This window comes from Phycodurus eques, chromosome 6, assembly GCF_024500275.1.
Source record: "Phycodurus eques isolate BA_2022a chromosome 6, UOR_Pequ_1.1, whole genome shotgun sequence".
In the NCBI taxonomy this organism is placed as follows: domain Eukaryota; kingdom Metazoa; phylum Chordata; class Actinopteri; order Syngnathiformes; family Syngnathidae; genus Phycodurus; species Phycodurus eques.
This window is the reverse complement of record NC_084530.1, coordinates 31,490,765-31,518,198: the sequence shown is the minus strand read 5'-3', so window position 1 is coordinate 31,518,198 and position 27,434 is coordinate 31,490,765. Positions and strand designations below refer to the sequence as shown.

The 27,434-nt window shown below is 47.9% G+C and overlaps 2 protein-coding genes across 2 annotated transcripts; one reads left to right on the top strand and one right to left on the bottom strand.

The window, feature by feature from the left end:
• The first annotated feature begins 192 nt into the window (after positions 1–192).
• On the top strand, positions 193–13,581 carry tbce (tubulin folding cofactor E). Its single transcript, XM_061679310.1, has 17 exons — positions 193–285; positions 378–507; positions 729–813; positions 883–1,047; positions 1,113–1,198; positions 2,258–2,357; positions 2,432–2,534; positions 2,597–2,673; positions 2,892–2,984; positions 3,932–3,996; positions 4,068–4,132; positions 4,217–4,369; positions 4,446–4,584; positions 6,652–6,720; positions 10,066–10,125; positions 10,212–10,303; positions 10,402–13,581. The coding sequence occupies exons 2-17, from the start codon at positions 387–389 to the stop codon at positions 10,495–10,497; spliced, it is 1,569 nt and encodes a 522-aa protein (XP_061535294.1). The 5' UTR covers positions 193–285; positions 378–386; the 3' UTR covers positions 10,498–13,581.
• Positions 13,580–25,533, bottom strand: ero1b (endoplasmic reticulum oxidoreductase 1 beta). Its single transcript, XM_061679314.1, has 16 exons — positions 24,609–25,533; positions 22,814–22,933; positions 20,392–20,475; positions 20,256–20,297; positions 19,902–19,984; positions 19,208–19,281; positions 18,966–19,086; positions 18,759–18,805; positions 18,435–18,443; positions 18,335–18,361; positions 17,854–17,946; positions 17,524–17,770; positions 17,383–17,452; positions 15,122–15,208; positions 14,901–15,034; positions 13,580–14,182 (listed from the first exon to the last, which is right to left on the bottom strand). The coding sequence occupies exons 1-16, from the start codon at positions 24,747–24,749 to the stop codon at positions 14,122–14,124; spliced, it is 1,440 nt and encodes a 479-aa protein (XP_061535298.1). The 5' UTR covers positions 24,750–25,533; the 3' UTR covers positions 13,580–14,121.
• Positions 25,534–27,434: the final 1,901 nt, after the last annotated feature.

Genomic DNA, 27,434 nt, shown 5'->3' with positions numbered 1-27,434 from the left:
TGTGTCCGGGAGGAAACTAAGTTCTTGCATTGAAAGGCAACGTAAAATCTTTCGTTGTATGTAAATCTCCAGGGAGAGTTTTATTTACTTAATGCGAAAAAATAACAGGTTAATGAAATAAATGTTATCATTTGTATTTGGAACTAAAACGATAACTGGAATATTAACTGAAATAAACGTGCGTGCGTCATGTACCAGAGTCCCTTCCGGTGTTGCTTGAAGTAAGCGGGATGTCGACTTTAGCGAGTTAGCGTCTTTGCCGACCAAAGTGTCCCCACTTCAAAGGTCACAGTCCTGACAGAATTCGGACTTTATTTTCCTTAGTCTTTCACTTGCAGGAGCGATTCAATGGTCGCCTTTGTCTACCATGTGTTTAGGTGCTCTGGATGGCGGCGGAGCGGACGGAAGCGGAGGCGGAGGTCCCGGAGGACGCCGTGGGAAGGCGGGTGTCGTGCGGCCAGCACCGGGCCACGGTCCGCTTCGTGGGCCCCGTGCCGCCCACTGAAGGTATTGGCGAGCTAGGAGTTTTCAGTGAGGTGGCCACGAAATGTCATCGTCGAGCGCAAAGATTTTCGACTTATTCCCGACACACGTGGGCGGCGGCCACCCTTCAGTCTTGGGGCCACAACCTGACTCCGCCCCCGGTCGGGTCACATATAGACAAACGTGGACTTGTCGCCAGCCAATGCGTGTGTGTGTGTGTGTGCGCGTGCGCGTGCGGTCGGCAGGTGTGTGGTTGGGCGTAGAGTGGGACGACCCCACGCGGGGGAAACACGACGGGTGCCACGATGGCGCTCGCTACTTCATGTGCAGGTACGGTCGTCACGCACACGTCGCGCATCATCTGCCGTACGTCACTTCCCGTATGTCACTTCCTGTCAGGCACCCGACCGGCGGCTCCTTCGTCCGGCCGTCCAAGGCGAGTTGGGGCGTGGACTTCCTGCGGGCGGCGCGGCGCGTGTACGACGTGGATGCCGAGGCGGTGCTCGGCGAGGAGATCACCGTCTCCAGCAAAACGCTGGAGTGGGCCGACGTCAGGGAGCGCAGGTGCGCCCGCCGAGACCTCGCCGAGGCTTCGCAACGCTGACCGTTTGTTTGTTTTTGTGTCGCAGTTTGGAAAGTCTTCCGAGCGTTCTGCTCAAAAACTGCTTGGTGAACGGACCGGGAGAAGATGGGCAGATCCTCCAAACCACGCCCAGTATCTTTTCACAGCAATGGAGTTGGGACATCCCTGTTTGTAGTTCTTTAGCAAGTGTCCACGTTTGTCGTAGGGCTCGACCAATATGGATCATTTTTTGGGGGGGCCGATTCCCATATTTGGCAGAGTAGAACTCCAAATCTGCCTCACAGTTTTGAGGTCGCGAGTTCAAATCCGGTTTGGCGTTTCGGAGCCTGTTCTCCCCGTGCCTGCGTGCCTTTTCTCTGGGTACTCCCACTGCACTTCCTTGGTTGCTTGCTTGTTTTTGGTTTGTTTCCTGCGATTTGCTGGCGACCGGTTCAGGGTGTACCCGCCTCTCGCCCGAAGTCAGCTGGGATAAGCTCAGCACGGCCGCGACCCACGTGAACAGAAGCGCTTCAGAAATGGGATGGATGGGTCGATATTCAAATGAAAACTTCAACAGTTTATTGTTTGACTGTCGTTAGCTTTGTGTTATGTCGTAATATGTTCAATAATATAAGGATAGGTTAAAAAAACAAACAAAACAGTCAGCCAATTTTGGCCGGTTTAATATCGGCCGATTAAATTGGGGGGCCGATTTCTCCGTCGGGTCCTACTTTGTAGTCGTCTACGCGTAAATGTTTTTATTTTGTAATTCTTGAACATGTGGCCCTGAGTCCAGAGCGCACTTGGAGTGCATTTTTCAGCCGAGGCCTTGAGACTTCACGAGCTTCGTGTCGCCGTAGGCACGGAGCTCGAAGGGGCGTGTTGTCTACGGGTACGTTGGCAAAAACCATTCGGAAACTCTTCGCGTCGTCGGAGCGTGCCGTTGGGTTATTCCGAGCGTCAGACTGCGGGAGGAGATGTTTACAGGCAGAAGTGACGCATTCAATATGGCGGCCGCACCGACGTATGCCTGCCGATGGCAGACGCTCGTTCGTAAATTCATAGAAAATGGAGCGCGCTGCGCCTCTCCGAACGCTGCAGCGGCGAGAGAGTCGGATTGAATTTCCGAACGTACCACTACTTGTTACTCGTATCTATGCTTGTCGTTCTATGACATCCGTCCATGTTTGTAGTTCTTTAGCGTTTGTCCAGACGTGCGCTGGTTGGACCTGAGCGCCTCCCTGCTGTGCCGCTGGGAGGACGTGGCCGCAATCGCTCGGCAGCTGCTATGTCTGGAGGCGCTTCTGCTCAGGTTCGAGTCCACGCCTGCACGCCGCCGCCCACTCCCTCTCGGTCTTTTGGGCGAACTCTGCCTTCTGCTCGCAGCTCCAACAGACTACGTTTGCCCTCCGACCCCGCGGCCCACCGCCCGGCCTTCCGCGACCTCAAAGTTCTGACGCTCATCGGTTGCGAGCTCACGTGGCCGCAGGTACGAGTCACGTGACACGTCGCCGTGGAGACAGTGACGTAGCTAAGTCGACGTGCGTTCAGATCCTGCGGTGCGCCCCCATGTGGCCGAAGTTGGAGGAGCTCATCGTGGAGGACAACCACATCACACACTTGCACAGGTGGCGCTACTCAAACAAGATGGCCACCACAGGACAGTGGGCGTGGCCTAGCTAACTCTGTGTGTGTGTCTGTGTGTGTGTGTGTGTGTGTGTGTGTGTGTGCGCGCGTGCATTAATTTGTTGAGGTATTTTTTGTTTTGTTTTTTATTTTTCAATTTTGCTTTTTGTTCTGGTTTACATTTGGCTTTTGTTTTGTTTTTTTGCACTTTTGGTTTCAGGCCCGAGGGCGTCCTGCAGGAGCTCAAGTGTCTCAATGTGTCCAAAAACCCTCTAGACCAGGACAGCCTGCTCAACCTGGCCGCTCTGCCGAGGTCATCTCATGCCTCTTTCTTCTAGAACCTTTCTACGTGACTTTTGGAACTTTCTAGTCTCCCCACAACATCTAGAACCTTGTCGTTTTCTAGAACCTTCTACTTGACTCCTAGAATTCTCTGCTCAACATCTAGAGCTTTCTAGTTGGCTTCTAGAACCTTCCAGTGAACTTGGTCATGGTCGCCTAGAACCATGACGATACTTACAGAACCTTCTACTTGACTTCTTGAAGCTTGTGCATCACTTCCACACTTGTCTACTCCTCTTCCAGAATCTTGTGCTTAACTTCTTGAGCTTTCTACTTGATTTATAGAACCAGCTATAGATTTTTCCCTTGGCCTCTAGATAGCTTTTAAAATCTTCCACATGACTTCTTGAAATGTATGCTTGGCCTGTAGAACCTTCTAGTTGTCATCTAGAGTGCCATGAAAAAGTATTGATCCGCTTGTCAAATTCTTATATTTTTGCATAGAAATGTAAAAATGTACTTGTTCACGGCACTGTAAAACGACGACTCGACTTCTTAACCTTCTGCTTCTAAACAATTCTGCTCGCGGTTAGATGCTTTATTAAACTTCTAGAACATTTTCATGTCTGTATGACTCCTAGACCCTTCCAGTCGACTTCTAGAACCTTTTACTTGGCCTCTACAACATTCTGGTTGTGTTTCGGAGCCATACTCGACTTGTTGAACTTTCTATTTGATGTCTAGAACCTTGTGGTTGTCTTGTCTACGCTTCCCTTGACATCAAGAACCTTCTCCACGACTTCTGAGACCTGTGATGAATTTTTTAAAACCTCAGTTTGACGTAAAAATCATTTTGTTTGACTTGACTTGTAGAACTCTCTCATTGACTGTTAAAACCTTGTTCTCGACTTCTAGAAACTTCTGCTTGACTTTTGGAACCTTTTAAGTGTGCTGCGCAGTAAGTTGTTGTTGTTGCAGACTGGAGCAGTTAATCATGACTGACACGGGGTTCTCCAGCATTCACTTCCCCGATGCCGCGCCAGGTAACCTCACCCGTCGATTGCGTCGTCCATCGCTGTTCGCTGACGTGTTTTGCGGCGCGCGTTTCCATCAGGACTGGAGACGTCCGCGTTCGCGTCACTGGAGAAGCTCAACTTGAACTGCAACAACATCTCTGAGGTGAGAACCCGACGTCGAGTCTCCTCCGTTCACCTTCCGACGTGGCTTGACCGCTGGCCCGGCCCCCTTTTGTGACACGCGCAGTGGGTCGTGATCGACGAGCTGTCCAAGCTGGCGTCGTTGCGACATCTTTGGTGTCGAGGAAACCCGTTGGCCAGCGCCGACCGCAACCCGAGGACGGCCAATCAGATGCTCGTCGCCAAGCTGCCGCACCTACGGGTCCTCGACGGATGCGAGGTGCGCGCCTTTGATTGCGCGTGTGTGTCGTGTATCTCTGTGTGCGTGCGATGCTGAGCGGTTGCCATGGTTACAGGTGACCCCCGAGGAGAGGAGGGGTGCGGAGTTCGACTACCTGAAGATGTTCGGCGAGGAATGGCTGGAGGCCAGGGGGCGGAGTCAGCTGAGCCAGCAGTTCGCCAGTCGGCATCCGCGTTACAGCAGCCTCGTTGACAGTAAGCCTGCCGAGTGCTGTCGAGCTTTCCGGTGAATCAAACCCTAAGTCTTCTAGAACACTCGGCTTGGCTTCTGAAACCTTGCGGTGAACTCGGTAATGGTCTTCGAGAACCATTACTACACTTCTAGAACCTTCGACTTCTTGAATCTGCTTTACTTCTCAAATTCTAGGACCTTCTACGTGACCGCTTGAAACTTATGCTCAGCTTCTGGAATCTTTTACGCGACTTATTGAACCTTTAGTCGACTCGTGGGCCCTTTTCACCGACGTCTAGAGCCTTCTGCTCGCGTTTACAACCTTTGCCTAACGTGTAGAACCTTGTAGTGTCTGCATGACCCCTAAAACGTTTCACCCGACTTCTAGAACCTTTTGATTAGCTTCTAGAACAATCTAGCTGTCTTTTAGAAGCATTACTCGACGTCTAGGACCCTCTTCTCCATCTTTCTAAATTTGACTTGACATCTGGAAACATACCGATCAGTTTTTCAAACATTCCCAAGGCTCGAATTAAACGGTGTGGCTATTAGCGAATCCAAATTTGGCACACACTGAAAAGCTAAACTGGTAAATCACAGATTGCTGTGTCCCAAAAAGCTTCGGCGTGCTCGACGGACGCGTGGACGTGACGACGTGATGACATCGCCACCGAAAAGGTGGAAGTGAAGCGAAGCTGAAATGATAAGAAAAATGTGAGAACAAAAAGAGCGAAAATGGCGATAGCGCGGGAGCATTTTCGAGTGAAATGCAAGGCGAGCCCCTGGGACGTGTAACCGGTGACGAGGTAAACTTAACAAAATCGGCGAGGTTAACGTTAGCCTACCTTACTAGCGTAAGGTCAGCCCTCGGGATGGTCTCCGTTAATTACGAATGCCGTCAGATTTGTGGCCAAGTTGTTTGTTACAAAGGTGACAAGTACAGTATAGCGCAACCAGAAGTGCGTATCTTTATAATTCTATTCACAGTTGAAGTTTTGAAGTCGAGCCTCTTAAGGCGATTTGACATCGTATAAGTATGTTCGATTCCCAAACTCCGATAGTACTTTGAGCAGATCATCCGTTTTCCAAAGCACGAGAGAGATGGCGTGATGCCCGAAGTCAGAAGACAACTTTGCTTTCGGCGCATCCGTTGGACACAGTTTTTCAAGGCTGAGTTTTCGATGCTTTTTTATGGATTCAAATTTGGCAGGCTTGTTAACATGAATCTTCTTTGTGGTGTGTGGAATTTACATGCCATTTTTGGGGCCTGTTTCGTGCCACTTCAATGTCACAAACTGCTGCTCGCTGCTTCAAGTGAAGTTGCACCGAGGCTGCTCGTGCTTTTTTTGGGGGGGGAAATATCTTTTATGCACAATGTGAATTTATGGTATAAAAACTGTTGGAAACCGGTTAGTCGTATGTTATCAAGTGAAAGGTCGGAGTTTGTCTTTGTATTCATAATTGCTCTTGAACCAAGCAAAAATATAGTTTATTCAAATACTCGATCGTTTGATCGAATTTTAAGTGGGATACTCGAGTACTACAATCTTCGTTAGCTGCGGCCCTCCGTTCGGCTCCCCGTTATATTGTCGTAGTTTCCCTCGTTTCGTAAAATCCTTGCTCCGGGTCCCTGCGCGAACTATCGGCTCCCGAAAGAAAACAAGTTATTTGGGGCTTTGCGTTCCACGTGCCTTCTGGAAACGTACGCTCGGCCTCCAGAGCCTCCGAGTCGTTTTCTCGAACCCGCCCGCGACTTCTAGAACCGTCCACTGGCAATTTGTGATGCTTCTAAAACATTCCGGTTGGCTTTCAGAATCATCGTTCGACTTCTTAACCCCAACCACCTGACGTTTAGAACCTGCTTCCACCTTTTGAACCTTGAGTTGACTTCTAGAACTTTCTGGTCGACCTACAGACTTTCATCGGCATATAGAGCCTTCTACTGGACTTGTTTCTTCATCAACTAACTTTTATAACCTCGTGCTCTAATTCCAGAACCTTGTACTCGATCGATTTTTAGAGCATTAGATCTTTTTTTTTTTTTTTAAATCATCTTTTGCTCATATAGTTTCTTGTTTTCTCTGTTCCAGAGTACGGCGCTCCAGAAGAAGGCGAGCTAACGAAGCGTCAACCATTTGCGCTTAAGAATCAGCTGTTAAGTAAGCCCCGCCTCTTCCTGCGGTTCTGATTGGCTGCTGCATAAATCCATCCATTTTATTTGGCCTACCCAAGGTCAGGTCGCGGGGGCAGAGGTTTTCGCAGGGATGCCCAGACTTCCCTCTCCCCAGCCACTTCATCCAGCTCTCCCGGAGGGATCCCGAGGCGTTCCCAGGCCAACAGAGAGACGGAGTCTCTCCAGCGTGTCCTGGGTCTCCTCAGATGCCCCAGCCACCTCATCTGGCTGCTCTCAATGCGGAGCAGCAGCGGCTTGACTCTGAGATCCTCCCGGATGACCGAGCTTCTCACCCTACCTCTAACGGAGAGCCCGGACACCCTGCGGAGGAAACTCATTTCGGCCGCTTGTAACCGGGATCTCGTTTTTGGGTCACAGCTCGTGACCATAGGTGAGGGTAGGAACGTAGATCGACCGGTAAATCGAGAGCTTCGCCTTTCGGCTCAGCTCCTCCTTCACCACGACGGACCGATACGAAGTCCGCATCGCTGCGGACGCCGCACCGATCCGCCTGTCGATCTCCCGTTCCGTTCTTCCCTCGCTCGTGAACGAGACCCCGAGATACTTGAACTCCTCCACTCGGGGCAGGATCTCATCCCCGACCCGGAGAGGGCGCGCCACCCTTTTCCGACCGAGGACCACGGTCTCAGATTTGGAGGTGCCGAGTTTCATCCCAGCCACTTCACATTCGGCTGCGAACCGCTCCGGTGAGAGTTGGAGGTCACGACTCGATGAAGCCAACAGAACCGCATCATCTGCAAAAAGCAGAGATGCAATACTGAGGCCACCAAACCGGTCCCCCTCTACGCCTCGGCTGCACCTAGAAAAGTTATGAACAGAATCGGTGACAAAGGGCAGCCTTGGCGGAGTCCAACCCTCACTGGGAACGAGTCAGAGTTACTGCCGGATATGCGGACCAAACTCTGACTCAGGTCGTACGGGGACCGAACAGCCCGTATCAGGGTGTTCGGTACGCCGTACTCCCGAAGCACCCCCCACAGGACTCCACTAGGGACACGGTCGAACGCCTTCTCCAAGTCCACAAAACACATGTAGACTGGTTGGGCGAACTCTCATGCACCCTCGAGGACCCCGCCGAGGGTGTCGAGCTGGTCCGCTGTTCCAGGGTCAGGACGAAAACCATACCGCTCCTCCTGAATCTGAGATTTGACTTCCCGACGGACCCTCTCCAGCACCCCTGAATAGATCTTACCAGGGAGGCTGAGGAGTGTGATCCCCCTGTAGTTGGAACACACCCTCAGGTCCCCCCACCACCCCAGGACAGCCCCACAACATCCAAAGCCTTTAGGAACTCCTGGCAAATCTCATCCAACCCCGGGGCTCTGCCACCGAGGCGCTTTTTAACCACCTTGGTGACCTCAACCCCATAGATAGGAGAGCCTGCCCCAGAGAACCCACACTCTGCTTCCTCATGGGGAAGGCGTGTCGGTGGAATTGAGGAGGTCTTCGAAGTATTCCTCCCACCGACTCACGACGTCCCGAGTCGAGGTCAGCGGCGCCCCGTCCCCACTATACACAGTGTTGGTGGTGCACTGCTTTCCTCTCCTGAGACGCCGGATGGTGGACCAGAATTTCCTCGAAGCCATCCGGAATTCGTTCTCCATGGCCTCATCGAACTCCTCCTATGCCCGAGTTTTTGCTTCAGCGACCACCAAAGTTGCATTCCGTTTGACCAGCCGGTACCCGTCAGCTGCCTCAGGAGTCCCACGGGCCAAAAAGACCCGATTGGACTCCTCCTTCAACTTGACGGCATCCCTCACACCAACGGGTTCGGGGATTGCCGCCGTGACACGCACCGACCTCCTTACGGCCACGGCTCCGGTCGGCCGCCTCAGCAACGGAGGCGCGGAACACGGTACACTCGGACTCGATGTCCCCCGCCCCCCCCGAGACGTGGGTGAAGTTCTGCCAGAGGTGGGAGTTGAAACTCCTTCTGACAGGGGATTCTGCAAGACATTCCCAGTAGACCCTCACAATACGCTTGGGCCCGCCACGTCGGACCGGCATCTTCCCCCGCCATCGGAGCCAACTCACCACCGGGTGGTGATCAGGTGACAGCTCCGCCCCTCTCTTCACCCGAGTGTCCAAGACATGCGGCCGCAAGTCCGATGGCACGACCACAAATTCGATCACCGAACAGCGACCTAGGGTGTCCTGGGGCCGAGTGCACGTGTGGACACCCTTATGCTTGAACACGGTGTTCATTTTTGACAATCTATGGTGAGCACAGAAGTCCAATAACATAATTCTGCTCTGGTTCTGATCGGGGGTGGGGGGGGCGGTCTCACTGTCATTGCCCACGTGAGTATTGAAGCCCCAAAGGCAGAACGATGGAGTCCCCAGCGGGAGCGCTCTCCAGCACCCCCTCCGACGACTCCAAAAAGGGTGGGTACTCTGCTGTTTGGTGCATAGGCACAAATAACAGTCAGGACCCGTCCTCCCACCCGAAGGGGGAGGGAGGCTACCCTCTCGTCCAATAAGGGGGCAATAAGTATACCCACGCCTGCTCGGTGCCTCTCACGGTGGGCAACTCCAGAGTGGAAGAGACTCCAACCCATCTCAAAAGGACTGGTACCAGAGCCCAAGCCGTGTGTGGAGGCGAGCCCAACTATATACAGTCGGAACCTCTCGACCTCACACACGGGCTCGGGCTCCTTCCTTGCCATTCCAGGTGACATTCCACATCCCCGAGCCAGTTCGCCAAGGTCCCTCGCTTCAGCCACCGCCGGGCTCACACTACACCTGACCCCTATGGCCCCTCCCACAGGTGGTGAACCCTTGGAAAGGGGGACCCACGTTATCCTGTCGGGCTGTGCCCAGCCGGGCCCCATGGGTGCAGGCCCGTCCACCAGGCCCCACCTCCAGGCCTGACTCCAGAGGGACCGGCGTCCGGGAAAAGGGAAACCTACATCCATTGGTTTTGTTCATCATAGAGTTTTTGGAGACGTGCTTTGTCTGGTCTCTCACCCAGGACCTGTTTGCCATGTGTGACCCTGCCAGGGGCATAAAGCCCCAGACAGCTTAGCTCCTAGGATCATTGGGACACACAAACCCCCCCACCGCAATAAGGCGACGGGGCATAAATCATAGAAGCATATTAAATCATCATATGGTTGTTAGTGCATCTGATAGATTAGACCGCAGAATGTTGAACACGAGTCAAGTGTGAGGTCTTTGGAGTGCATCCGAGCGCCACCGGAGGGAGACAAAAGCTTGACTGCACCGTTGCATGAAATGTCAATATATACTCAATATGAAAGATTTCATATCAACTCTGAAAAATGAAAGTTCGTCTTTTGTTGGACTGCAGAAATCACCTTTGTGTTTGTGGACGATGAGGCGAGGACGCCAGTGGAGAAGAAACTTCCAGGTCGGCACTGATGTTGACCGGCTGACACATTCTAAAATTCAATAATTAGAATAATTCATAAGCGAGTTAAACATTTTTGTGGGCAGCCTCCATGGAAGTCCAGAAGGTCAAAGGTCTTCTGTCCAGAATCATGAAGGTCCCCGCGAGCGACCTGAAGCTGAGCTACACCAGCGCCAAGGTGCTGTGCTAACGTGCTAATGTGACTGTGTGTGTGGGGGGGGGGGGGTTTCATGTGTCACTCACATGTTCTATGTGTGTTCTTGTTGTTGTCCGCAGGTTGTGGGTCCAGAGTACCACATGGACAGTGACCTCAAGACTTTGTTCTTCTACGCCGTGGAGGACGGCGACACGGTCCTAGTACGACGCTCGTAAACACACACAAACACAGGAACGCTACGTCAACACACATGCCACCAACATATATGCAACAAACACACATAACAAACGCACATGAACGCATGCTTACACGACAAACAAAGAAATGTGCATACACGCACAACATACACATACACCCAACACAGAAACCAACAAATATACAACAAACACACACACACACACACACACACACACACCGCACTTGACTAAAGTCGGCCATCGTTTTCGACTTTGGTCTTCCCGACGACGACATTGCTGGCATCTCGTTTCCGTGGCAACCGCCGCACCCCGACTACGGCCGGGACGCCTCGTCTGTTAGCGATAGCAACATGCTAACAGTACGCATCATGTTACTCTAGTTTACTAATACAATAAACTCCAAATGTGATCAACATAAAATGGTTTATTTTATTTGACTACAAAAATAATTTTTGGAAGAAAAATAACATTTGAATGTAAAATGTTTTCATGGCAGGAGGTAAATCTTCGTGATCATTAGCAGAATCATTATGATATTAATAATAATGACCGTAATTTCTCGTGTATGATGCGCATTTTTTTCCCCCAAAAATAATCAAAAGTCAATTGTGCGCATTATACATGGGTATAAGGGAAAATGGGAAAAAACTCACATTTTATGAATGTATGCATCCATGTAGTGGTTATGAAAAAGCTGTACACTTGCATTCCAAAATGCCACCGCCACCTTGTGGTTATAAAAAAAAAAAAGTGTAGCCTTCACTTTCATTCCAATATGACAGGGGGTACGTACGACTGCATATATGTATAGTTGTGCTCATAAGTTTACATACCCTGGCAGAATTTGTGAAATATTGTTTTGTTTGAAATATGAATGAACAACAGCCATCATAATGTTTTTGGGGTTATGTTTTGTTTAATGATTACGCTTTTCTGAAATGCTTGAGCGTTTAATTTGAATCCCATTAAAATAAAATTCAATGTGTTTCGCCTGGTCCTTTGTGTTTTCTTTAAAGAATTGTACCCATCTTACAAATTCTGCGTGGGTAATTAAACATATGAGCACAACTGTGTTTTCTTATTTACTAAATAAAAGTAGGGCTGTGAATTTCAAAATAAGAGCAAGTAAATTAAAAAAAGGATTAGGTGTTCAAACCAAGTACTAAACTTCAGAATATTTTTTTGAAAAAAAACTAACAAAATACAGATAATACTTCATGTTTTGATCATATGGGTAGAAGCAAAATCATGCATTGTAAAAATGCATTATACATAGGTAGAAGGCTTTTCCAGAATTCTGAGGTAAACTTCAGGGGTGCGTGTTATACATGGCTGCGCATTGTACACGAGACATTACGGTATATACATGTTGATCATAGAAAAATATAGTAAAAAAAAAAAAAGGTTTTTTTAAACAATAGAACCAACAAAAAATGAAACCTTTCAATTCAATTTCAGTTAGTATCACAACAGTATAAAAATGTTTTAATTCAAGTGATTTTGAGTTTTAAAACGTTTAAATGCTAAATAGTGATTGTTAAAAAAAAATACTTTTCATGTTATGAAATAATAAGAGCAAGTTAGCAGTACTTTTACTCGCTGGTTATAAGATACTTTGAAAGTACCTTTGCTTCCATCCTTCCATTCTCTTGTTACTGATGTTACTCTATATCATACTTTCTTTTTTACCACTGGGGCTCTTCCAGTATCGGAATGACAGGCAGGGTGGCTGTTTATGGGCCATCTTGGATGCAGAGGAGATTTACTTGCAGTTACATCGACGGACCACTGAATTGGCCTCAATGGACTTTGGCAGCAGAGAGCACTCGAGCCTGACGAGCAGTTCCACCAATGCATGAAATAGAAAGTTCAAGTTACTTTTTAGTAGCTGTCCACTGTAGTGACCGCTATGCACCAGAGGGTTTGTAGTTTTTATGTACTTAATTCAATGTACCTTTAATCCACTTTGAACATGTGGTGGATTTTTTCACCTGTGGTTCCGAGTCGGAGATCATTTCAGGTCTACCGGTACCATTTGCTGAAAAGCAGCCCCACGCCATGATGTTCCCGCCGCCGAACTTGACTGTTGGTATGGTGTTTCTACGGTGATGTGCAGTGCCATTTCTCCTCCAAACAGTTCAATTTTGCTCTCATCCGACCAGACTATATTCTCCCAGTATTTAACTGGCTTGTCCAAATGTTGTTCAGCAAACTTTAAACGAGCTTTGACATGCTTTTTTTTTTTTTTCCAGCAATGGGGTCTTGCGTCGTGAGCGTGCATACAGGCCCTGGCGGCGGAGTGCATTACTCACCGTTTTCCTTGTGACAACAGTGCCTGCTAGTTCCAGGTCTTTTTGAAGCTCTCCATAGGTGGCCCTTGGTTCTTGGACAACTCTTATTATTCTTTGCACTCTTCTGTCAGAAATGTTGATCGAGGCAAATGTATGGTGGCATGATTTGCGTTCCGCTTCCGTATTATGGCCCCAACCGCGCTCACTGGAGCATTCAGCTTCGATATGCGCCTGTAACCACTGCCATCGTTATGTTTGGCAACAATTCGTTTGCATTGGTCTTGAGACAGCTGTTTGCTCTTCCCCATCATGAGATGCGTCCTGACTCCCACCTTGGCACTGAGACCTTTTTTGTAGGCCATCAATTTGGACTGAACCAGCTGATATTCATTTGCACTGACAAGGGGCTGGATTGCCGTTTGATTATTGATAGATTTGAGGTGTTGTCTTGGCTTTCCACGCCTTTTTGCACTTCCCTTTCTTCATGTGTTCAATACTTTTTCCCTGTGTCATTACACATTATTACACACAACTTAATTTCTGAGCTTCTTTGTTCTATTTTCTTTGTATGTATGGATTACTTGGGCTGTTCCCAACATCCGGTGAAATTTTCAGGGTAATAGCACCTTTGGAAATATATTGAGAAAAATGGTGACGTGTTAAATACTTATTTCAGCCGTGTGTGTGTATGTATATATATATATATATATATATATATATATATGAATGTGTGTGTGTCTGCGCGCGCGCATTATACAATACTGGCCCCTGCTGGCCAACGTGATAACAAAACAAGGAAATGAAGCGTATGATGATGATGATGCACAAGCTGTTTAATGCTTTACATTCTATTTCTTTGTTATTACTCTGTGTTTTTATAAAGTAAAAACATTACAGTGCTACTCCCCTCATTGAAATTTTTTTTTTGCATTGTTTTAATGTTTTCAAGCAGACAAAATGGTCACTAGGAATTATTGATCACAAAAAAAATAATAAATAAATAAACGTCAAGTGGATCATGTCCAAGGCAACACAAATAAAGTACATGAGGCAGCTTCAAATTCTTTGGTAGACATTTTTCTTTTTTTTCTTTTCATTTCTGCCTAACACAAAAAAAAAAAAATCTTAAAACACAACAAAATATGATTTAGAAAAATAAAACTTAGAATAATTAAATCTTCTTCTTTGCTGTGCAGAACAAGGCAACAGCGCACGCACGCACGCAGTCTCGCTGTCTGCACTTCACCGTCATCAAGTGACCCAAACATGTCCCTTACACGCCTGCGCATCCACTTTGCAAACGGGCGGGTCGCTTCCCGTCCCTCCCCGTTAGCTGTCGGGCTACTTCCTGTTACCTGTTCTCCCTCAGCATCATCCGGAAGTCGTGCAGCTGATGGATGCTGGTGGACAACCTGACACAGAAACACAGTACAGTAGTTAAGAGAATACGTTTTACCTTTACAATACACGTCTTACTGTTAGCACTCAGCCAAGTCAGTAAACTACGGGGGGCAGCCGTGGCCCAACGGTTAAGATCGTCGCCTGCCACCGGGGGGGGGGCCAAGGTTCAAGACCCCGACCGGACCGGACGCACGGCCGCGGTGTCCTCGAGCGAGACGCCGATACCCCGAAATGCTCCCCGGGCGCTTCGGCCGGCCCCCGCTCCGGTGTGTTCCGCTAACGTGTGTATGTGTTCACTGTGATGGGTCAAATGCAGAGAACACATTTCGTGTGCATGCATGCATGTTCATGACAATAAAAGGCGATTCTTCGTCTTGTTCTTCTTCTATTGCCTCGACTCAGATATGAACTTAAGCGACATCCCATTCTTAATCCTTGGGGTTAAATTGATATGACATCGGTCCACCTTTTGCAGTTATAACATCTCTTGTGGAAAGGCTTTTTTAAATATTATAGATAGACAGACAGATGGATATAGACACACGCCAAAACAGCCAATTAAATCAGTTGGGCGCTATTGAAATGCAAGATATCTTACTAAAAGGTTCCAGCATCTTACTGGTGCAAGTACGACATTGTGCGTCTCACTGGTACCGCCACTCCAACTCCGTAATATAAACTCGGCATTGTCCACGCAGTAAAGGGGTCGCGAGGTAGGCCACGCCCTACCTCGCGAAGCCGTTGATCAAGGCGACAACATCCTGGCGGGTGAGCTGGAAGCCTTTGGAGGGAGAACGTTCCGGAAGGTTCTTGATCTGCTTCTCCGAAAACAGGATCTTCAGGGCCGTGCCCAGGCCTTGGGTCTGGGGGTGTCAACGTTATGACATCATGATTAGCACGCACTCATATACACGGCAGTGTGTCGTGTCGTCGGCGGCGCCCAACGGAACCTGCAGTTTTCCCCACAGTCGACATTTGCTGCAGCCGACGCAGTCCATGATCCTGGAGATGTTCTTGAAGTGAAGACGGAATTCTTCCTGCGCGAGAAACATATTGTCGTCGTCGTCGTCGTCATCGTCATCATCATCGTAACATTTTCTCCACGTAGAGTGGGAGGAAAATGCATATGAAGCCTTTGGAATTTCTTCAATGTCTGCATTATTTGGTCACCAAATGTAGTCTGAACATCTGAACACCGTCAGCTTGAACTAAAAGCACACAAATAATTATGTTTTCATATTTTCGTTGAAAATAGCATGTCAATATTGACCGGAGAGGGAGGGAAAAAGTATTGCATTTAATAAGTGGTTGACCCTCGACCCATTGGCAGCAACGACCTCAAGCAAACGTCTCCCGTCGTTGCAGCTCAAGACGTGCGCAACCATCAGGATGAAGGTTGGACCCTTCTTCTTCTTCTTCTTCTTTCACAAAACTGTTTCAGACGGATGTCTGCTGTGAAAAGCTCGCTCGAGGTCACGCCGCAGCATCCCAATGGGGTTGAGGTCACGACCTCCAATTCTGTCTCACGGATTGGACTCCAGGTCGGCTCACACCTGACTCCGATGAGCTCTTGGAGAAACGGTAGCCTAGAGATTCACTTTTCAAAAAATATGAAACCATAACATTCTTTAAGTGGTATGACTTTGAGAAGACTTTTTTTGTTTGTCCCTCCTGATTAAGATGACTACATTTCATGACCAATTTGTGCATAAATTGAAGAAATTCCAAAGGCTTTACATACTTTTTCCCTTTAGGGTGCGACCAATTTGAACGCACATACGCCCCAATTTATGAATGCTGCGCCTAAAACAAATAAGAGCCAGCCAGATGAGGAAGAACAAAATCTCAGCGACTTTGAAAGCAGACACACGATAAACCCGTCGCGGCCTCAAAACCAATCAGAGATCGTGAAGTCGTGTGTGTGTTTGAAATACGGCCGCGAGCGTACTCCGAGCTAGGTTTTTCGACGGCGGTCGCTGTACAATGACAGAAAGTTGAGCGGCAGACATGATAACGAGCAACCCTTTTTGCTCAGTGACTGGGTTTTTTTTTTTTGTCTCTCTGTCACAAAAGCGTTCTCCGTCAATCGACCGTCTGTCGTCGTACTCGAGCGGCTCCGACGACCCGAGACAAATTCCTTGTGTGATTTTTGGACATACTTGGCAAAATAAAGATGATTCTGACTCTAAAATAATGTATCGTTGTTCCTCTATTTATGCCATAGTGACAGACAGAACAAATGAATGGTCTTCTATGAGATGGCAGGAAGTACATACAGTCATTCATGGATCCGCTTTTTTTTTCAATTGCAAAACATGTTCCTTGGCTCCATGAAGGTCGGAAATGACTGCTCTCGTCAGATCGTGTATTCTAATCAGTCGGGTCAAACCAACATGACAGAAAGAATGGGCGCTAACTTACCGTCATTAAATGACTTCGCCCACACCAAAACCTTAGCGCACAATTCGACGGACCGGCGGCATCTTTACGTACAACCGTCAGTGCTAGCAGTAGCTTGCTAGGCCACATAACGTTTTGTTGCCTGCTTGCGAGCGGTATGGTATTCAAAGTACGTGAGCGTACCACAAGCGAGCCTTAAACGAACGTCCTCCCCTGTCCAATGTCCAACACACGTTTTTCTTCATTTTGTCCTTATATTACAGTCGGCGCGATCCACTCTTGTTATAGTTCCCACGGTAACGAGTGTATCCGGTCGCATTTGAGTTGACATGATCATCATCGAATTACGACATTCAAGCCGACGAGCCGATCAGCATAAGATGCTAATTACGGCCGCTAAAATCGTGTGTAAAGTCTAGTATTGGTCTACATTTCAACGCCAGTGTTCATTGTTCGTGACAATTAAGGTAATTGCTCTTAAAAGAACATATTTGAATCATTACGCTATAACGTCATGATATCCTTTCTGGAGACAGTTTCTGTGAAAATATATCATGCTATAAATAAATGTGTTACGGTGACAGGCCAAGATTTGGAGTGGAAATAGCCGCGGACGATGAGTTGAGAACAACCGTCGCCAGCGTCTTGGAGCAGAACATTCAGGCCTGATTCCGAGAGTCCGAACCAGCGCTCTGACACGGAGCGCTTTGAGCATCAACGCGGTCTCGAGAAGAAAATGAAGTCGGGTGCAAAAAGTTCGGCCGGAGCCCCGCTGTACACTGGATGTTTTGTTTTGGTTTGGTTTTTTTACCTTCAAGCTTTTGGCTTCCTTCTCGTGTCCGGCAAACATGGACTTCTCGTCAAAGTGCATGGGGAACATTCTAGGAGGAGCACACGGGAAGTGAAGAGGCGCACGAGGAAGTGACAAAGAGGAAGTGAGGAAGCGGCTGACTGGATTTCGTGGAAGACTTGCAGCAGGAGCTCTTTGGTGTGGGCGTCGTCGCGCCAGTTCCCCGTGTACAGGTGCACCACGGCGCGCTCGAAATACGGCGCCACCTTGTAGAGCGCCCGCAGCTCGATCAGGTACAGGAAGTACAAGTTCTTCAGGCGCCGCGTGCCCTCGCCCTTCGTCTCGGCCGTGTCGAAACGCGAGCGGAACTCCTCCGCGTTGGGACCCCACACCGACCTGCCCCAACCCTCTGCACGCGCGCACGTTAGCATTTCGCGTCGGACGAACATGTTCAAATCTCAAGCGGTAGCGGAAGGCGCGTGCGGTCGTTACCGTCCAGCAGGTACTGCGCGCTCAGGTGGATGTTGATGCTGCTGTGAAGGCCCGAGATGAGGCGATAGAAAACCCTCTTCTCCAGACACAAACCTTCAAACGCCGGAACACAAAGACGACGGGGAACAAGGAAACGGTAACAGGGGGGGAAGAAGAAGAAACAGGAGGAAGGAAAAAGGAAAGGATGAAGAAGAAATAGAAACGGGAAGGGATGAGAAAAAGAAAAAGTCCAAGAAAATGGAAAAAGACAGCAAAACAAAGAAAAGAGGAAGGAAACGGAGTCGACACAAAACAAGAAAAAGATGAAAAAAGAAAAAGGAAATGGTGAAGAAACAGAAACAGGAAAAGACAAAAAGAAAAAAAGAAGACAAAAGTAATCAGGTACAAGAATTTACAAAAAAAGGAAAAGGACAAAATGAAGGACAAGAGGAAGAATCAAAAGTACACAATTCATCCATCAGTGACAAAACCTCGCGTTTACCTTCGAGCCAGTCGTAGAAGCTCTCGCCTGGAATCACATCGACGACGTCATCGGTGACGTCACCGACGACGTCGTCGCAACCCATCAAAGTTGTACTCACCGTCGTCTCCTGAAGACAAAAAAAAGAGAGCGCAATTGCTTTCAGGAACGAAGTGGACGGAAACGCCTTTCATCCGTTCTCGCCAGAAAAAAGCAACAGTGCTGTCATGTGTATTTGAAGAAGGAACGATATTGTACTTTATAAAAACATACAGAAATGACATCATGAAATGCAATTCAAGCAATTTTGTCCCTCTGCGTCATCCTTCCGGACGGATCTACTGTTCCTTGAGGCGTTCGACTCCTCTCAGCTCATCGGCGACAATAACAGTTTTAGTCGTACTTGCAACGATGTTGACTCTCTTTTGTGTAGCTGTTCACTCACCTCTGCTCAGGGCCAAGGGGTTCAAAGGTCGGTACACGGACCTGGGCCTGCACACGCAACACGCACACATTGACATGTCATTGGAACGACCATTCGTAGGACGTTTCGTATTGACGACATTCAGCACGAGGGGACCGTGTGTGCCAGTTGCATAAGGCAGAATATAACTGGCTGGGAATGTTTGCACGTGGAAAAGGGTTTGCTGACTTGAAGCAGTTCTCCTCGTAAATGCTGTTCCAGACCCTCCACGCCGAAGGGCCTTTGTATCCCGTGTAGCGTTCCGGGTTGAGCAGCAGGTCCACGTACTCCGCGTCTGGGGACGACTCATCTGGAACACGCACGCACGCGCGCGCGCGCGCACGACATACACAGATACAGGCAAACAAGTCAGCAATGCACGTTTTGCCCCGTGGGCGGCGCTAGACTCGAGTCAACTCAAGCGCGCTGACCGTCCAGCTCGCAGAAATGATCCTGAGCGTCGTCGTGTCTCGCCCAGTCGGCAAACGCTTCTTTGCTCTGATTACTGTGCGCACACAAACAAATACAGCGGAACACACACACACACACACACACACACACAATAATAAGATATAGTTGGAACCCGATGTTTAAATAAATACACGCAGCGCGAAGATGGTGTCCCTCTCGCACACAGTGTCACACGAGTACATACATTCCACGTGACGCATACACGCACACACAAGACGCAAGCCTTTTTTCTTATTGTCTGACATGAAATCAGACAACAACAAAAAATCCTTTTTTAAGTCAATTTGGATGATGAAAAAGATTTATATTTGCTCCTTCTGCCGTTACTCTGGCACTTAGTCAATACAAATACTTTTGCTCATCCTAATTAACCGAAAACAGGAAAGGTTTTGTAAAACGCCAGATCTGGCCCACTGAAGCAAACCAGCTCTCAATTGAAAATGATTTGCACTTTTATGTTGCCGTATTGTGAGCATTTTTTCTTACCAAACCTCTTTTGAAAATAAAATGATCACTAGTTCAACTATTTCCATTTCCGTCAAAGCGGCCCTCTGACGAAAACCAGAAGCCCAATGTGTTCCGCAGCAAAAATGCTTCCGCTTGCAACTGCGTGAGCAATATGGCGTAACGCAACGTGCGTGCGTGATGCGCAACCTGAGCGTGCTGTTGATGGCTCCCAGCTCTTGGGCCTGCTGACACTCGCTCATATCCGCCACGCCGTCGGCCGCCTGCGAGTACTGAACACGACACAACGGGTTTGACATCAACGGGGACACGTGGAGACTATTTTCATAAGTGTGAAAGTAAACAATGGAATTCCATATTCTTTGTTGTCGAGGTTGTTGTTGTTTTATTATTATTCTATTTATTTCCTTTTCACACATTTGAGATGGGTTTGCAAGGTGAAAAGACATGCATGCTGCGGGGCTCTTCGCCTCTTGTGCCTGTGTTTGCTGTTTGCTGTTTGTGTGTGTGTGTGTGTGTGTGTGTGTGTACAGCTGTGCACACCTTGTTGTAATTCCCAGACTTGATGCCCACAGGAATCTGACTCTGGAACGGTCAAAGATGGAGAAAAAGGAAAAGTTCAGCATCGACTATGAACTGCTCAAAAGGTCGTATGTGATGGCAGCTGTTGACCTCTGACCTCTGGACAGGGCTCCACGTGGCAGTCTTTGATGGCACAGTGGCTGTCGTCGGGCCAGAACGGACACGCCCGCTTCAGGTTCACCTGACGAACAGTGCACAATCCGTCAACGTCTACACAAATCATTGCCACCTTTTTTCAGCACGAAGCGGTCGGGGGCGGGGGGTGGGTCGGTGCCCCCGGGCACCCGAACGCGTTTTGGTCGGCATCCATCCGTCGGTCGGAAAACCCCTCATTCGAGGCGGAACAATTTTCAGCGAGTTGGTTCGGGGTGTCTCGAAAGGAAAATATATTTGCACCACATTTTTCACATTCGTGGATTTAGTGCATTGCAGATTTTTTTTTTCATATTCATATCGCGCATAATTTGCCGTGCCACAGGATTTGGAGTTGCTGCTGTAATTTTTGGGTGTTAAAATCAACACTTCCTAGTTGAAAACATTAAAAACAGAAAAGAAACAAATGTATAACACATTTCAAGGAATAGAACAGTGTAGAGTACTACTGTGCACTGCTGGATGTTGAGGTGTTTAAGAGTAGGGAAAGAGTATGGTACAGGTTCATAAAAGTGTGGGGAAGATTCATAAGAGTCTGGGGGAGGGGTCTCCGAAATTAACACCCGCCAAGCGCCAAATGAGACTAAATCATCCGTTTGCCGAGTGAATCTGTGAACGCCGCTCGCCACGTGGCCAGTGAATGTTTGTCCCCATGTACACGAACATACACGCGCCAATCGTAGCGCAGCGCCGGCTTCCCTGGAGCCAGTAATATTGGAGCAGGGCGTGTCCTGCCGGGGAAGGGCGGGAGAGTCCCAATAAGGCAGATGTGGGTTATCAGCTGCGTGCCAATGTTGTTTGGAGATGATGCGCATTTGAAAGTCGCCATCATTTGAACAGGGTACGTAGCATCAGAATTGTAGAATGATCACGTTTACAATTCAAGGTATCTTCATTAAACAACCGGTTAGCGCATCTGTGGGTTCGATCCCCGCGGGGCCCCGCCTGCGTGGCGTTTGCATGTTCTTCCCGCGCCTGCGTGGCTTTTCTCCGGGCACTCCGCTTTCCTCCCACATCCCAAACGCATGCGTGCGAGGTTGATTGAAGACTCAAAATTGCCCGTAGGCGCGGATGTGAGTGTGAATGGTTGTTTGTTTACATGTGCCCTGCGATTGGCTGGCGCCCAATTCAGGGTGTACCCCGTCTGTCGTCCGGAGTCAGCCGGCATAGGCGCAAGCACGCCCGCGACCCGCGTGAGGAGAAGCGCTACGGAAAACGGATGGATGGCATCTTCATTATCAAGCTTTGTTTATTTGACCTCAAAAATACTCGTGTTATATTTTTCTACATTCGCTGCACTGTTGAGTGAGAAGTGTTCTCCTATTTTTCTCGATGTATTTGATTTGCTTACTATGCTAATATCATGTTGGGGTTACTGTTTTCATGATGACTATTTGGAGTGTTGTTAACAAAAGACGTTCATAAAATGTTGAACTACTCTAGCGTCCTCAGTTTTCAGTCAGATGCTTTAAAACTTGCTATTAAAAATGTGAATAATAATTGAGATTGGATGATATGAAAAGATGAATCGTGATTTTCTTTTTTTTTTTGCGGGATCGAACAGCCCTCCGACAAACACATTTAACACGTTTGACGGTACAAGCTTAAAAGATTCAGAAAATCTCCTCATACAACAGTTTCACGAACCAAAATCCAAACCAAATGAAATGAAACGTCGACTGCCTGACGTTTGGGCCTCCGAGCTGCTCGAAAGTCTTTTAAAAGGGTTGCGTGACGAAAAATGCAACAGAAGCGCACGTGATCGCACAGAAGCTGGAATGCTGTGGCACCAAAAGGGAGGCCGGACTTGATTTTTTTCTTCTTGCTTTTTAATCTCGCTGTGTCTCCTCTCTTTCTCTCTGTTTGCATCCAACATATTACCCTATTCTAGAAATATGGGTCAAGTTAGGGCTGCGCACATACACAAGTTGCACATGCCATTATCGCGGTGACAACCTTTTTTCCAATATATTCTGCAGCCATATGTAAACCGAGTTCATATTTTGATAAAACATGGTTGGCCGGTGAGTCAAAAAGTTCATTTCGGACACGTTCATCGAGCTTTAAAATGCGTATAAATACAGTAGACCCGACCGGGCCGGACCGGACCGCAAATAGCGAAAATCCGCAAATAATTGGAATTGCATTGGAATTTGATTTGTATTTTTTTAAACTAAAAAAAACAAAAATAAGTCTTGAATAAGTAGGGATAAACCACCAATAAGCATTGTTGGGGTTGGTTCCCACCCTCACCAAAAAATTCAATAAAATAAAAAAATGGCTGCCACCGAAAGGGCTGAGAAAAAAAAAAGAAGAGACGAAAGAAATGTCGGCAGTGCACACGAGCGGAGCGGCGCCGCCTGTACCTTGTAGTATCGGAAGTAGTCCTTCTCCGTCAGTTTCTTGATGCGCGGGTAGATTTTGAAGTTGTTGAAGACATCGATGCTCTCCACATCACAGAAGCAGTCGTCCAGCACGCCCGTCAGCTGAAGCACAGCGATTACATCATCGTGAGGGTCGTCGGGCGACGATGACGTCACCACTCTGCAGCTTTGACCGCCGCGACTCGGCTGACGAGCGTCCCCCGACATAGGAGTTTTTAGACTTCCAAGCCGTCGCTTGGCTCAGTTGATTTTCTTTTACTTTGCGGATGCACTTTCAGCCGTAATTGGACGGGACAAACGCCACCAAAACACAAAATGAAAACACTCACAAGGAGCATTGAAAAGACAAAAACGTCCAACCCGAGCCGAAGTATCGATTCATCGACAACTAAGCCGTTATCAAATTATTCCACAACGATCTGGATTATCGATGAATCAGTTCGAGACCTCGTTTAATTTAAAATTGTCCAAATCCTCAAAATGTCAGCCTCTCGAGAGTAAATATTCTCCGCTTTCTGTCATCCTACATGAAAGCAGATGGATTCGCTTTTGTTTCGTAGGGCTGAAACTAACTATTATTTTCTTAATAATCTGTAGATTTTTTTTCAATCAATCAAAAAAAAAAAATCACATAAAAACCTTTCATTTATATCCCTTTTGTTCAAAAACAGGAGATTTGTCAGTGCAGACAGCGTGCAAACATAAATTGATGATGATTCAGTTCCCGGTTCGCTCCGTAACATCAGTCAGAAAATCGGCACAACTGTTGAGGATTGTTCTCCAAAGTAAAAGGATCTGTTTGCAAATGTCTTATTTTTTGGGGGGGGGGGGCAATCAACATTTGGGCCGATTTTCTGACAGCTGTTAGGACCAAACCGGGAACTGAATCATCATCAATTTATCTTTGGGCATTTTCTGCACTGTGAACAAATAGTTGACCGCAAATGTTAAATCACCGGACATCAAGTCACAGAGGACGTGTTTACATGTCACATTTGTGAAAATTGTAGCATATGTTACGCAAATGAAGACGACAGAGCAACATGGTAACACACACACGCACAAAACAAAACAAAATAAAACAAAACAAAACACGCGTCAAGTGTACTTGACAACATGATGACTATGTTTAACACAAGAAGCAACAAGTCACAGAGGAAGCGTGATATGTGTATATATATATTCCAAATGCACGTTATGGCAGCTGTGAGTCGCCATGACATGACTATAACATATGCAAATATCAAATATGCTAATGAGATAGCAACTCTGACCTGCCGCGAGTGCACGAAAGCGCCGAGCGTGACAAAAAGCAGGAAGACGCAAACGGCTCGTAACATCTTCAACTTTCTGACTCTTCGTCTTGTGTGCGTGTGTGTGTGTGTGAGTGCGTGCGTGCGCGTGTGGTCTGGAGTGTACTTGTCACTCCACTTCCTGAAGCCCCCCCCCCCCCCCCTCCTTCCGGCCTCCTCAGCCAATCACGTTACACCACGCTGGTCCACTTAGTCAGCTTGTGTATACACGTTGACGTCATATAGGTACACAAATACAAGTAAAAAGTATCATCTCGGTCGGTGACGCTAAGACAAATGACGAATTTAACGTAATTCATCTTAAATGGCAAAAATCTTGTCGGGATGTGTAATTATCATAATTAGGAATACAGAATGGCATCGCACAAATAAATAGCATCGCACAATCGGGAAAGTCTTAAATGGTCCATTTAGGAGAGAAAACGGGAGTTTAAAGTGGTTCAAAAAACAAACAAGTGACTTACGTGGCAAAAGCAGCTCTGCTCCTGCTGCTGCTGCTGCTGCTGCGCTTCGTGCTTGTTGAGCTGAAACCAAGCTAAAGCGAGATTCCCCAACAAGACGGCCAGCAGAAGAACGCCGAACGCCTCCAAAGTCGCTCTCCACATGCCTCGACCACAACAAATATCAATATCATAAAAAAATCCAGGCGAATGCGGCGGACTCCCGGTCCGGCGGCTGCTTGGAGTTCGGTCCGCTGCGCTCGGTTAGCTTCCGCAGGCTAAAAGATGCTAACACAAGCGAGCGGGTCCGTTCGGCTTAGAAGGCCGAAGTCTACGCACCCTGACGCGGATACTTGGCCCAATGAGCCCCTTGTCTGAACCGCTGTTATCGTGCAAAAGTCAAGAGAACTTGGACAAGTTTCGACTTTCCGCGTTCGAGCCAAATAGAAAGGAAATCTACTTCCGGTTTGAGGTCGCACAATAATATGACGTCACGTCAGAAACCCGGACAACAGTTTTGCGTACGGTGGCCGACACCGGTCAGAACAATTGCAAACGCCACAAAACAAGCTCTCCAACACGCTAGCAGTGACAAATCAGACATAAACATATCAATGGACCACAAACACTAACCATTTTATCCATAATCCCGCATAAACATTGACGACTACCTCCCCTCACATCCGTAACCTTGGCATAATCTTGGACCAACTACTTTCATTTGAACAGGAAATAAAGTGCATTTTCTCCAAAACAGCCTTCTTTCACCTTGGAAACATCGCCCACCTTCACTCATCGCTCTCACCGTCAGCGTCGGCTGATGAAACGCTCATCCACGCCTGGACCATCGCAACAATCTCCTCTCGGGATTATTGTCAAAAGCGCTCAATGCATCCCAGCGCATTCAAAACTCCGCCGCCCGCCTGCCAGTGGCGGTTGCCGATCGGCACACATAGGGGGTGCCGAGCCCGGCGTTCAGCCACCCCCCCCCCAGAATCCGCCGCTGCGACCACATCGCTGCCGTCCTCCGCGAACTCCGCTGGCTCCCCGTCGCCCAGAGATTCATCTTCCAACTCCCGCTCACCACCAACGGCCCTTTTCCGTGGCCGCCCCTACTCTGTGAGATGCGCTGTCCGAAATCATCTCAGATGCCTTCTTACAGCAATGACTCGTCCAGGAGGCCACAAAGGAGCTCAGGATAGCTTGTAAAGACCTGCAGGCCTCCCTTACCTCACTTAAGGTCAGAGTTCATGACACAACAATGAGGGAGAGACCGCCAACCGACATAGAATTGAACGCACGTGTCGGAGTAGCCGACCCCTCCCTGTCCAAGCACACGTTTAAATATGCAAATCAGATTTAAATGAACCCTGCACCTGAGATCCCGATCTCCGCATGATCAGGAAAAAAGGAAAATGAGCAAGGTCATGAAGAAAAAGAATTGTTCTCAATGCGAAGTTGCTCAATGGAGCGGAGGTCCGCAAGCGAGAAATCCTCTTGGGCGTGTGCGGCTGTCAATGCCGTGGAGTCGGGATAGCGCGCACACGCCCCCGACTAAAAAACTAAAAAAAGCGGTCAGACATTAAGGTGGAGGTGAAGCGGAGGACGGCTGCCCACCGCCAAAGCGGGCACAGGGACCTCACCCCGATTGAGGAGCGAGTCGCTGCGATCACGGGCGACATGATAAGGTAAACGCCAGGCGTTTTGTGAACTCGCGACAAATGTGCTCACGCAGTCACCGACGCTCAGCCCTGTGAAATCGAGGTTCATATTTGGAATAAATCTTTGGAATTCAAAGAGAAGCATGTCAGAATCATCTTCATTTTGCCAAGTATGTCAAAAAACAAGTGCGTCAGCATATTAAAGAGGATATCACAAACTTTGACTCGTGATTGATGACTCAATTTATTATTTGAATACACAGGAAAGGACACACCTACTGGAAAAAAAGCCCTTTCAATTGACTTCATTTGAATACCACCTCCAAAACGTCAACAGTTGGTGTAACACCTGTGGTAAACATGAGCCTGGCCCAGCTTTGTGGGAACGCGTTGCAGCCATCAAATCCCAAGTTCGTGATTATTTGCTCAAAACAATCAAGTTGAGCAGTTTGAACATGAAATATCTTTGTAGTCTTTGTCGCGTATTCAATGAAATAGAGGTCGAACATGATTTGGAAATCTTTGTCTTGTTTTTATTTATGTTAAACACAACACCTCAACTTCATTGGAATTGGGGATGTAGAAACGCTTGGTTTCAGTTGTTGCTGCTGAGGATGGCCCAAGCAGTTCTTCGGTTTCGGGGGCCTTTACTTTTCCGCACAGTGTTAGCTAACTGAATGGCTTTATTTTTTTCTCAGTTCACTTGGGTGATATTTGTCTGATATTTACATTTGTTTGATGATCCTAAACATGAAAGTGGGAAAACTATGCAAAGATATGAGAATTTTGAAAGGAGGCCAATACTTTTTCACAGCACTGGAAGTCCCATTTATTACTATTGTTATTACGTTTAACGCCAGAACATCCATCCATCCATCCATCCATCCATCCATTTTCCGAGCCGCTTCTCCTCACTAGGGTCGCGAGCGTGCTGCCGCCACAACACTGCGACATTTCGCCACACCGGAAGTGAGCTCCCGCTCCCTGCGACTTTCTCAAATTCAGGGGTGTCAAACTCAAATTCACAGTGGGCCGAAATTCAATCTTGGAACAAAGTCAGGGGCTAAACTCAATAGTTGTTGAAAACTGACTGGGATTTTGCATCATGTTTCCCCTTCTCTCCAGATATTATCATGGGAAAACAAACTTAACGGAATCTAGAATACGCAACCTTAAATTTGATCAAGCA

Bases quoted from the DNA above. Each gene is read 5' to 3' on its own strand.
- tbce (XM_061679310.1), top strand. From the start codon at position 387: ATGGCGGCGGAGCGGACGGAAGCGGAGGCGGAGGTCCCGGAGGACGCC. The intron at 4,133-4,216 runs GTGAGAACCCGA...TGACACGCGCAG, and splicing joins ACTGCAACAACATCTCTGAG to TGGGTCGTGATCGACGAGCT. The intron at 4,585-6,651 runs GTAAGCCTGCCG...TCTCTGTTCCAG, and splicing joins TTACAGCAGCCTCGTTGACA to AGTACGGCGCTCCAGAAGAA.
- ero1b (XM_061679314.1), bottom strand. From the start codon at position 24,749: ATGTGGAGAGCGACTTTGGAGGCGTTCGGCGTTCTTCTGCTGGCCGTC. The intron at 18,806-18,965 runs GTCAGCAAACCC...TTGCGTGTGCAG, and splicing joins TACGAGGAGAACTGCTTCAA to GCCCAGGTCCGTGTACCGAC. The intron at 14,183-14,900 runs GTAGGGCGTGGC...TTTCTGTGTCAG, and splicing joins TTGATCAACGGCTTCGCGAG to GTTGTCCACCAGCATCCATC.